Consider the following 11,084-nt stretch of genomic DNA (forward strand, 5'->3'; position numbering starts at 1 on the left):
ATTGGGGTTTTACTTTGGCCTTTGCTTGGTCAGTCTAACCAGTTTTCTTTTGAGACAGGGTCTTGCTGCAGTCTAGGCTAGCCTTGAACTCTTGATCCTCCTGCTTCAGCCTCCCAATGTTAGGGTGACAGGCCTGTGCCACCATGGTTAGAATTTGACTTCATTATTCACAAGTCTAGCCTCAGACCCTCTGCTATGGTTTGATGAAAGCTGTCTCAGGATCTCTTCTGTCTTTCCATTGGAATCTCACCCCAGATCTAGATCATTCCACTGATGTCTAACCTCAGCTCTCTTTTAGAGGTCTAGTTCAGGGTCTAACCTCAGCCATAGCTGCAGGGTGTTATCTCCTTTGGAGCCTAACCTCAGTTTTCTCCATTCAGGTCTAACCTCAGAGCTTTCCCTTACCTGTATATACATCACTCTGCAATCATTAAGGTTGTATGTGTGCATTTGTGTGTGAGTCTGGGCAGCACATAAGCCTGTTCTCATGTTTGGAACTCAGGGGACAACCTCGAGTCTCCAGCTTCTTTGTGACAGGATCTCTGTTGTTTGCTGCTGTGGGTGTCAGGCCACCTGGCTTGTGAGCTTTGGGGACTCACCTGTGGCCCCCCATATTACTGTAGGTGCACTGGGGTAAGAGTGTGCCACCACCCTTTTTTACATGGGTTCTGAGGATTCAAACTTAGATCTTCAAGCTTGCATGGCAAGTGTTATACCTACTGAGCTGTCTCCTCAACCCTCACAATGGTTATATTTTGATGAAGGTCCAAATGAGACAGGAGTCTTGTCTGGGAAGGTCAGGATGGGGCCTAGGGGGATCCTAATATAGTCAGGTACACAGGAGACCTGTCTGGATGGGAAAAGAAACATCATCCTCATAGTGAGACCCTGTCTCAAACAAAACAAAACAAAACAAAAAACAAAAAAGAAACACCATGCTTTCTACCTCTGCATTGAGGGATTATGGACAAGGCATGAGGGACCCTTTACTGGCCCAGCCCAAGATGCTAAAAATGGACGAATCCCAATAAAGATTTCCTCCATATCCATCTAACTCCCACCTAAGACCCCAAACAAAGCCCACTGGGGAGGGTGGAGTGGTGCTCTTCCCTTGGAGTTCCCATGCTTTAGAGTTCTATCTTTATAGATCTACACTTTCTTAGCTCAGTTCCCTTCTTTGTTTTGGCAGATTCAACAAACTTGTAAACCACTGGCTGAGGTGGCTTTTGTGGCCATTGTCCCCTGGCACCCTGGCTCTCTAAGCTAAGTTCAGCAAGAGCCAGAAAGGAGCCATCAACATAAGCAAACAACAAACAAACAACAAACTACAGCAAAATCATAACCTCCTTTCTTTCCTTGGGTCCTACTCTGGATCTAATCTCTGCCCTATTTCTGGGTCTAACCTTGGACTCTCTCTCCCTGAAGCCCCCTTGATTCTTTGGGGGATAAATCCAGCAACGCAGAACCAGGCACACAGAAATGATCAATAGTTACACTCAGGAGAATGAAGATGGCTGGGGCAGCTCTGTTGCTCTGTATGTATAAGTAGTCATCAGGGGACCAACATTCGATGGGAACATATGGGCTTGGTGACGTCACTCCTCTTCAAACAGGGACACCAAAGCTGCCAGGAGTGGTCAGCAAGGGTGACATCATCAGGGCAGGGCAGGGACACTGAGTGTTACCCTCTGGAGGAGCCCAAGGGGAGCACCCCTCCTGTGACACACTTCTTTCATCAGTGATGGGAAATGCCATGAGTTTCCTGGGCCTGGGAAGAGGGGGTGCTCAGGAGGCTGGGGACTCCCCAGGCCTGGGACCCACCCTGTCCCCAAGATCCTGTGGCTGCTGCTTCCTCTGCTCAACTTGACGACGAAGCCGAGTCAGGACCAACTCAGAGGCCTGGATCAGGCTGTGCTGTGGGGACAAGAAAAGGAGGGCAGGTTGAGACAACATTGGAGGCCTGGGTCTCAGTCATAGTGGAGGGTAGAGGGCAGACGGTGGGGTGTAGGTGTAGCTGGATCTCAGGGCAGAAGTGGAAGTCAGACTCAGGGGAAGGGTCCCTGTGGGAGGAGCAAAGCTGAGACCCAAGTGGAAAGAACTGAAGTTGCAAATCAGTGGAAGAGCTGGCAGGGTGGTGCATGCAGCAATCTCAGCAATAGGGTTGCTGAGGCAAAAGAATTCCAGGCCAGCCTGGGCTACACAGTCTTAAGAAAACACTAGTGTATGGGACTAGAGAGATGACTCAGCAGTTAAGACCACTTGCTGCTCTTGCAAAGGACTCAAGATTTGGTTCGCAGCATCCACATGGCAGCTAACAACCATCTGTAACTCCAGTTCCAGGGGATATTATGCCCTCTTTTGGCCTCTGTGTGCATGTGGTACACTTACATATATGCTGGCAAAATGCTTGTATACGTAAAATAAAAATACCAGGCCGTGCTTGGTGGCTCACGCCTTTAATCCCAGCACTCGGGAGGCAGAGGCAGGCAGATCTATCTCTGTGAGTTTGAGGCCAGCCTGGTCTACACAGTGAGTTCCAGGCCAGTTGGGGCTACAGGGACACCCTGTTTCAAAAAGACAAAATAATAAAAACAAAATAAAAATACCCAAAATAAATAAACACAGCATCTATCTAGCCTGCTTCATCAGCTGCTGCCCCACTCCATTGGTGGCATTTTCCTGGCAGATCCAGTCCCGCCCAGAACTAGGCTACTCCCTCCTGCAGGGGAGACCTGCTTAAAAGTAGGCAATGTCCTTTTCCATGGCAGCATCCATTCCTGCCCCTCTTCCCAGCCTCCCTCCTCCCAGCATAAGCCTGGCTACCTGGAGGATGTGTACCCCCTTTAGAGACACCACGGCCAGCTCCTGCAGCCCATCACCAGTCAGGTCTACATGGGCCATGGCCAGCAGGGGGCTGGAGAAGGTCCGCTGCCACAGCAGGTGAAAGCCTGGGCCAGCCTCAGGAAGCCTGCGGTACTTATAGCAGAGCAGTTCCTGTTGGGAGAGGGGTTAGGGTCAGAGGGGCTGGTGGGGGGCACAGAGCAGTGTGGGAAGGTACTGTGTCCATCTCTCAAAACCCACCTGTCCATAGGTGGCCACCAGGACTTCTGGTTGTCCATCTAGGTCCACATCAGTGACCAGGCCACAGAGGACACTGTCAAATTGGTCACTGCCAGGCAGGAGAAGCTGGTCTTCCAGGCCCTGGTTCAGAAGGTCCCTGGGGATCCCCAATACAGTGGGGGAGAGGGAGGTCAGCTGGCAGGGTTCCCCACCTTTGATGTCAGAACGGGAGGTACAACCCACTATTCTGATACTGGGCACCATGGCGTCAATGTGGGTGCCTTTGTGGTCCCTGCATGGGGCTAACCTGTCAGCCCAGTAGTCTGCCTCAAGCGTCTGTCCCCTAGTCCCCAGCCTGGATGCCCCCACTGCTCCTTGGAGGCTGTACCATGTTGCTCCCAAGTGGACACTGCCCTGTTCTTCCTGGGGACACAGGTACTTGGTCTCTCATTTGAGTACCTGGTGCCTCTGCCTTACAGAGTGTGGAAGCCCTGTGCTGGACTGGACACTTTCTTCTTTATTAATTTTTGTTTTGTTTTTTAAGACAGGGTCTTCCTGTAGCCCCAGCTGGCCTGAAGCTTAGTAGGTAGACCAGGCTGGCCTTGATCTCACCAGAGATTCATCTGCTTGCCTCTGTCTCCCAAGTACTGGGATTAAAGGTGTGTGCCACCATGCTGTCCTATTAATAATTTTTAAAATTTATTTTTATTATTTTATGTGCCTGCATGTATGTAAGTGTACCATGTATATGTAATGCCTGTGGAGGCCACAGAAGACATTAGATCCCCTGGAACTGGAGCCACGGATGGTTGTTAACTGCCATGTGGGTGCTGGGAACCACATAAACTGGGTGTGATAGTGCACACCTGTGATCCCAGCACTTGGGAGGAGGAAGCAGGAGGATGGGGAATTTTAGGTTATCATCGGGTATACAGTGAGTTTGAGGCCAACCTGGGCTACATGAAAGCCTGTCTCAAATTCTCTCCACAATACACATGAGACTGGCTGTGTAACTCACAATTTTTGGTGGCTTTAAAACCCCTGATGGCTTTGACCCATGCTGACACCATGGAAGCTGGCAAGTGCTGCATTTCTAGAGACAGCAGCTAAGCATCTTCCAGACCCCTGGTCCATCAAACCTAGGTGTGGGCATCTCTATTCCCACCCAAGCCTCAACAAATCCTCTACAAGTTCCAGAATTGAACACTCACAGCCCCTGCTCTTATCACAGCCTCTTTCCTGGCCCCACCCAAAGATACTTTTAGCTGGGAAGGTTAGACCCCACTGCACAGGCATGAGATTAGACCACACCCTCAAGCCACAGCACCCTCACCGGTACACAACGGCCGGCTCCAACATGCTGGCAACGAGCAGGTTGTACTCTTCCTGCTGGGGACTGTCCTTGGTCGCTATAGAAGAGACATGAGTTGGAGGGTCTGTGGGGACAAAGGACAGGCTTTGCCTCCCTCCCCTCCCCCCCTGCAGTGAAAGGATTACAAACTAAACCTCACAACAAAGACTTGAGGTTGTGGCTCACAGAGGGTTAGAGGTTGGACCATGAAATGACTATGGTCAGACATCAGACAGGTGTTAGATGACTGTTTAAAAAAGTCTAAAGTTAGACCACAGTAGAAGAAACAAAGGTTAGACCAGAGATGAAGACTAAGGTTAGAACAAAGCAGGAGGATAGGGATGGGGAACTTGTGCTTAGAGGGTAAAGGGCAGGTCAAGGAGAAAGTCAGTGAAGGGACTAGGAACAGGAAAACAGGAAGAACCAGCACACAGGGTGGGGATAGACTATGAGTGACAGAAAAGTGGTCAGTCCACAAGGCAGTGAGAGAGGAGGTATCAATATAAGATACAATGTGAAGAGTGAAGGTTAGACCACAAAGGGAAAAGTGAACACTGGAAAAAAGGTCTAAGGTTAAACCACAGTGGGGAGGGTAAGGTTGGGCCCTAACAGAAAAGGTCTGAATTAGAGTAAGTGGGTAGAGGTTGAAATCTGTGGCACAACTTGAGGGCTAGATAGGGACATCCAAAAAAGCACAGGGTCTGGCTGTTAGGGTTGGGAAAACTGAGCCTGCAGTAACCCCTCTCCCCCAACTCCCATGGTCTGGAGCCCAGAGCTTACCCACTGCATCAGACAGGCTGAACACAATCACCCGGGAGATGGGTCCGTCCTGCAGGACTGTCCAAGTCTGCAATACCTCTGTGTGGAGAGTAGGGACTTAGGGCCCTAGTCCCACTCCCACCCCACCACTCTCATACCCCTCACAGCCCTCACCTTGACTCTGCTGGTCCACGTGAGCCACACGTACATAACCATTCTGGCAGCCAAGAGCCGAGAGGCGCCGGGATGTGCCCGGGAGGTTGCGCACATCAAGCCAGAGGACACTGGTGGGAGGATGATGGATGGGTGGACAGGCTGAGGGAGGTCACGGAGCTCTGGCCCCACCTCTGCTTCCCAGGGGCAGCGAGCTCCTCCCTGCAGTGCCAGGGCCCTGCAGTCTGATTTCTGAGTCAGGCCTGCTGCCCAATTTCCCTGGGGGACTGGTTCCCACCACCTGCCCTACTAAGCCATCTTGTAGCTGCTCTTGGGGGACACCCCACCCTCTGATAAACTTCCCTGAGGTCATGTTGTGGCCCGAGTTTTCTGAACATGCTGTTGTTGTTTGCTTTTTCTGAGACACAGTTTCATGCAGCCCAGGCTAGCCCCAAACTCACAATGTAACCAAGGATGACTAAACTCCTGACCCTCCTGCCTCTACTGCCTGAGTGCTGGAATTACAGGCCTGCAGCAGCCTGGGTTGGGTGGTGGTGGGGACAGAACACAGGGCTCTCTTTAACTGCACGTCTTCATTTCTCTAAGGTCACTTCCACCTGGTTGTCCTGGCATGCACCCTGCTCTAACTTTTCTTCAGTTGGGGCCCTCATCCCTTCTTTGGGTGTGGGGTGTGTGGTGTGGGGGTCCTCTCCTACCTACTGGTCAGGTCTGTGAGCTCTGGGAAGAGGTTTTCCACGGGTTGCTCTTCAAACTGGTGCAGCCCCTCGTTCTGAGGGAATGAGACCCACCCCAAGCCCCGCAGTCAGTCAGCAAGCCCTGGCACATAGCCTGCCACTGCCTTGGAGACCCAAACGGCCCACCTCACCTCTTTGTAGAGATGAATGGCAGGATCGTTCCCACTCAGGAGAAAGACGGTCTCTAGCTGGTCCCCAACCTGGACTCTGAAAGCAGAGAAATCTAGAATGTACTGGAACCTGAGTAGAGTCAAATCCCTCTGTTTTAGAAACCCACTCCCATTTTATTTTGAGACCAGTTCTCATGTAGCTCAGGCTAGCTTCTAACTCACTATGGAGCGGAGGCTGGTCTTGAACTCCTGATCCTCCTGCCTGTACCTCCCATGCCCAACCTGAAATCTGCTCTTGCAAAAACCTTGGCCTGAAAGAGCCCTGACATTTGGAGACTCACATGCCAGGTGCAGCACACAGGGCTCAGCACTCTGCAGACTCGAGTAAGCCAGCCCTGTGAGACCCAGACTGTAGGAACTCAGGGCTTCCCAGTACGGCACGATGGACGCCTTGTTCAGGGAGCCCCTGCTTGCTAGAATCTCCAGTCTAGAGATGAGATAGCGGCCTGTAGAACAGGTTTGCAGAACCTCACAACAAAGGGTGGGTGAGATGGCTTAGTGGGTAGAGATGCTTGCCGCCAGGCCTGATGAGCTGAGTTTTATCCCTGGGGTCACATGGTAGGAGAGAACAGACTCCTGTAGATTGTCCTCTGACTTCTACCCACGTGCTATGGCCACCCACAAGCACACAGATAATTTTATAAACTAAAATTTTAAAAAACCATCTCACAGCAACTGCCTCTACCTTCTTGTATCCCAGGATTCTGAAAGTCCTGTTCCTGTTGCCTTCAAAGACTAGACCTGGTAGAAATGACTTCCAGATGGGAACATGCAAATCCCAACATCTGGAATCTTCTAGATTCTAAATCTGGCGGGGTGGTCCTCATGTGTAATCCCAGCACTGGAAGGCTAAGACTGGAGCATTTCAAGTCTGGCCTAGCCTAGGCTACACAGTGAAGCGCGTGAGCGTGAGAGAGAGAGAGAGAGAGAGAGAGAGAGAGAGAGAGAGAGAGAGTGAATATGATTGTGTGTACAGGCATGTGTTGGAGAGATAATTTAGCTGGTAAAGTGCTTGGAAGGTAGTCACAGGGACACAGATTTGATTTCCGGAATCCACATAAAAAATGCCATGGTGGTATGCCATGGCAGCACTTGTAATCCTAGCGCTGGGGCAGAGGACACAGGTGGATCCCTGGAGCTCACTGGCCAGTCAGCAGGCCATGGGAGAGTCTCCAAAAAAGGTGGACAGTTCCTGAGAAATGACACCTTGAGGTTGTCCTCTAGCTTCCACATGTACATGCATACCACCACACACATGAACATCCCCCCAAACACACACACACACACACACACACACACACACACACACACACCCCACAGGGTTCATTTTTAGACCTCTCACATGCTGGACCAGAGGTAGGCCAATTAGGACCCACAGACCAAACCCAAACCACTGTCTGCTTTTTTTATCAATAAAGTTTTATTGGCACAGTCCCATCACATTCATTCAGAATCAATGATGGCTTGCTTGCTTGTTACAATGGTAGAATTGTGTAGTGGTGACAGTGACCATCGAGCCTTAAAACCTAACATTTATTAATTGGGCTTTGACAGAAAAAATTAGAAAATAATAAAATAATAATTTGAAAAAATTTGAAAAATAAAATTGCCAATACTGGCTAGACTGCTGGTGTTATTCTACAGGCCTGGGGTAGAACCCACATGCTTTGGGATTCTGGAACCTGAACATAATGAATGGTTTGCATTCTATCTTGAGGCAACATGAGGGTGTCAGGATCTTCTACAGAATCTCAGAAGGTGCTGACTTTGACAGAATTTTTTCTATTTTTTGAGACAGGGTCTCTTGTAACCCAGGCTGGCCTTGAACTCATTATACAGCTGCAGATGACCTTGAATATAATTCTGATCCTTCTGCCTCCACCTCCCAAGTGCTGGGATTAGAGGCATACCTGTCTTTTTAAGGCTAGTTGCTATTTTTAGTTAATTTTTATGTGTATGAGTGTTTACCTGCATGTGTGTAAGTGCACCATGTAATCTCCTGGAACTGGAGTTACAGATGGTTATCAGTTATCATGTGGGTGCTGGGAACCAAATCTGGGTCCTCTGCAAGAGCAGCCAGTGCTCTTAACTGCTGAGCCATATCTCCAGCCCCAACCACCATATATGGTTTATCTGGTGCTGGGATGGAACCCAGGGCTTTGTGCAAGCCAGGAAGGCACTTGACTAACTGAGCCACATCCCAGCCCTCATGAGAATCTTTGTGTGTGTGTGTGTGTGTTTGAGACAGGGTCTCCCTGTAGCCTCAGCTGACCTGGAACTTGCTATGTAGACCAGGTAATCCACCTGCCTCTGCCTCCCAAGTGCTGGGATTAAAGGGTAGTGCAACCACACTGGGTGAGAATCTTTTATATCTGGGAGTCTTGGAGCTTATGCTTCTGGAAAAGTAGAGCACTAAAACCCTTAAGCTGAGTTCTAGATGTGTAGACACAGGTACTCAAAGGTCTCTCTCGATATCTCCTTCAGAGATGACAATGTGGTGCCCCCCAACATCTCCACCACATTCACCCCAGAAGCCCAAGGCTCTGAAAGGCATCACTAGAACTCGGCTGAGGTGGGTCAGGTGTGTGGGTTGCAGTCTGCTACAGTCCTGTGAGACCCCACTTCCTGATCTTGAGGGTTTACGTCTTGGGACCCTAATGGTGTTTGTTTCCAATCCTTGGTCTAGTACAACCAAGGGTTTATTTTCCACACAAGACAACAGCCTCCCAATGGGAGGAAGGGGTGCAAGAGCCCCGGGCGTCCAAGGTCACTCACTCTGCGTGGCACAGCTGGAAAGGTGTGAACTGGAGCTCTAAGTTCAGGCAGCTCTCTGTAGAAGGACACAAGCTGAGGCCCAGCAGTACCTGCCAGACCCCGACCACCCCGAGCCCCAGGCAGGACCCACTCACCAGCAATGGAGTCTAGATTGTACTCTGAGCCAGGCTCGTAGTCACAGTAAATGTTAAGGAAAGGGCTTCCCTTGTCCCCTGAGTCCTGGGGAAGGAAACTGCCCTCAGGGGAGGTAGGGGTAGCAGGAGGTACTTGGGGGAGACTCAGAATTCCCCACACTAAGGGGAAGTGTGTGGGGAGTGGTGGAGGGGCATACCTTGATAAATGTGATGCCCACAACCAGGCCCCGCTTTGGAGGTGACTTGTTGAAGGTGTCGATGGACACAATCTCAGCATCCACTGCGAGGGGACAGTTCAAGGTTCACACATCAGGCAAGTCTCCACCTCTGGCACCCCCAACCACAGTGACCTCAGACCACTGCAGTTGCGACCTCTAGGTCTGCAGGGTTCCTGACTACCATCACCATGACCTCTGACCAGTGAGCATCAGGATGTGATCTCTATGTTTGAGGAATCCTGAACTCTTAACTACTTTCAGGCCCTGATGACCCCTGCCCCCAACTCCAATGGTCACCTGCTTTGACCCCATTCAATCTCGACCTCCCATCCCAGTGACCGGCTCAGACAGAGCCTCAGAATCGTACTCCACACCTGATTCCAGCCCCGCCCCCCGGCACCATAGCGCCACGCACCGGGGATGTAGTTGAACTGCAGCTCTTTGGCCACCGGCCGGATTTTCTGTCGGAGGTCTTGGTAGCGGAAGCCAAGTACCTTGCCTTTAAGAGTGGCGGCCAGCAGCTCCCCGCGCCCATCGGCGCCTCCCGCAAGCCCGTACACGTTGCTCTGCGACGAGAAGCGTGTGAAGCTGTCCTCCCGCAGCGGGCAGGGACCCGCGGCCACAGCCGCCTCCCCCATGCTGGCCCTCCGCGACGCGTCCCAGCCTGCCTCCTTCTCCGGAACCAGCTGCGGGCCGCCACTCGCGCGCAATGATGACGTCAAGAAGCTGCCGTCGCTGCCCGATACCGGGCTCCACAGATTAGCCAACCCTCTCTCATTTCAGAGCCAAGGAAAGGAGCTCCCAGGACCAGAGATGGTAGCTCGAGCTCCTTCTGGAGGCTGTGTGGAAGACCCAAGGATTATCATGAGCCTGGTGTGGCGGCGCAGGCCTGAGATCCCAGCACTTGGAGGATTAGCAGTTCAAGGCCATCTTTCAATTATACAGGGAGTTCGAGGCTAGCCTAGGGTACATGAAACCCTCTTAAACACACCCCTCCCCCAACAAAAGCATCTAAGTAAAGAAATCATAAAACTTAATTTACCCATTTGCATAAAAGCACATTCCACCTGACAATTTATTCAAACCTCACAAGCAGGCTAAGGCTGAGGACGACTCCATGTAGCCCTGACTGACCCAGAAATCTGTAGATCAAATTGGCCTCAAACTTTTGGCAACCCTCTTGCCTGTCTGCCAAGTGCTGAGATTATAAGCATGGCTAAAGTACGTTCTTTTTTGGGACAAGGTCTCCCTGTAGCCCCAGTTGGCCTAGAACTTACTATGTAGACCAGGCCTGCCTTGTCTACTGAGTGCTGGGATTAAAGGCATGTGCCACCACACCTGGCTTTAAGTAGGTACTTTAAAAAAAAAAAAAATTATCTACTTTTTTATGAGTGTATTGCCCACGTGTGTAAATGCACCCGGGTCATGCAGTGCCCAAGGAGGTCAGAAGGTATCGGATCTCCTGGAGTTACAGACGGTTATTAGCTGCCATGTAGGTGCTGGGAATTGAATCTTGGGTCCTCTGCAAGAGCAGTCAGTGCTCTTAACCGCTGAGTCATCTCTCCAGCCCTAAAGTAGGTACTCTTTATTACGTGTGTTGGGGGGAGAGGTATACTCACCTCACAGCATGTGTGTGGTAAGAAAACTTTCAAGAGTCAGTTCTCCTACCATGTGGGTCCTGAGGATCAATTTCAGGTCTTCAGGCTTAG

The 11,084-nt window shown here is 50.9% G+C and overlaps 1 protein-coding gene across 2 annotated transcripts; it reads right to left on the minus strand.

Annotated features, from left to right (window-relative positions):
- Nucleotides 1–1,503: 1,503 nt before the first annotated feature.
- On the minus strand, nucleotides 1,504–10,508 carry Kptn (kaptin, actin binding protein). 2 transcript variants are annotated; one of them, XM_017795479.2, is made up of 12 exons: nucleotides 9,791–10,508; nucleotides 9,355–9,437; nucleotides 9,158–9,242; nucleotides 9,024–9,078; nucleotides 6,210–6,285; nucleotides 6,040–6,113; nucleotides 5,345–5,454; nucleotides 5,192–5,269; nucleotides 4,394–4,496; nucleotides 3,082–3,217; nucleotides 2,824–2,994; nucleotides 1,504–1,914 (listed from the first exon to the last, which is right to left on the minus strand). In XM_017795479.2, the coding sequence occupies exons 1-12, from the start codon at nucleotides 10,011–10,013 to the stop codon at nucleotides 1,786–1,788; spliced, it is 1,323 nt and encodes a 440-aa protein (XP_017650968.1). In that variant the 5' UTR covers nucleotides 10,014–10,508; the 3' UTR covers nucleotides 1,504–1,785. The 2 variants fall into 2 exon arrangements, with proteins under 2 accessions (XP_017650968.1, XP_008820402.1); XM_008822180.2 differs by having other exon boundaries at nucleotides 4,394–4,469; nucleotides 9,791–10,496.
- Nucleotides 10,509–11,084: the final 576 nt, after the last annotated feature.

This window comes from Nannospalax galili, unplaced genomic scaffold (assembly GCF_000622305.1).
Source record: "Nannospalax galili isolate Female #2095 unplaced genomic scaffold, S.galili_v1.0 scaffold432, whole genome shotgun sequence".
NCBI classification, from domain to species: domain Eukaryota; kingdom Metazoa; phylum Chordata; class Mammalia; order Rodentia; family Spalacidae; genus Nannospalax; species Nannospalax galili.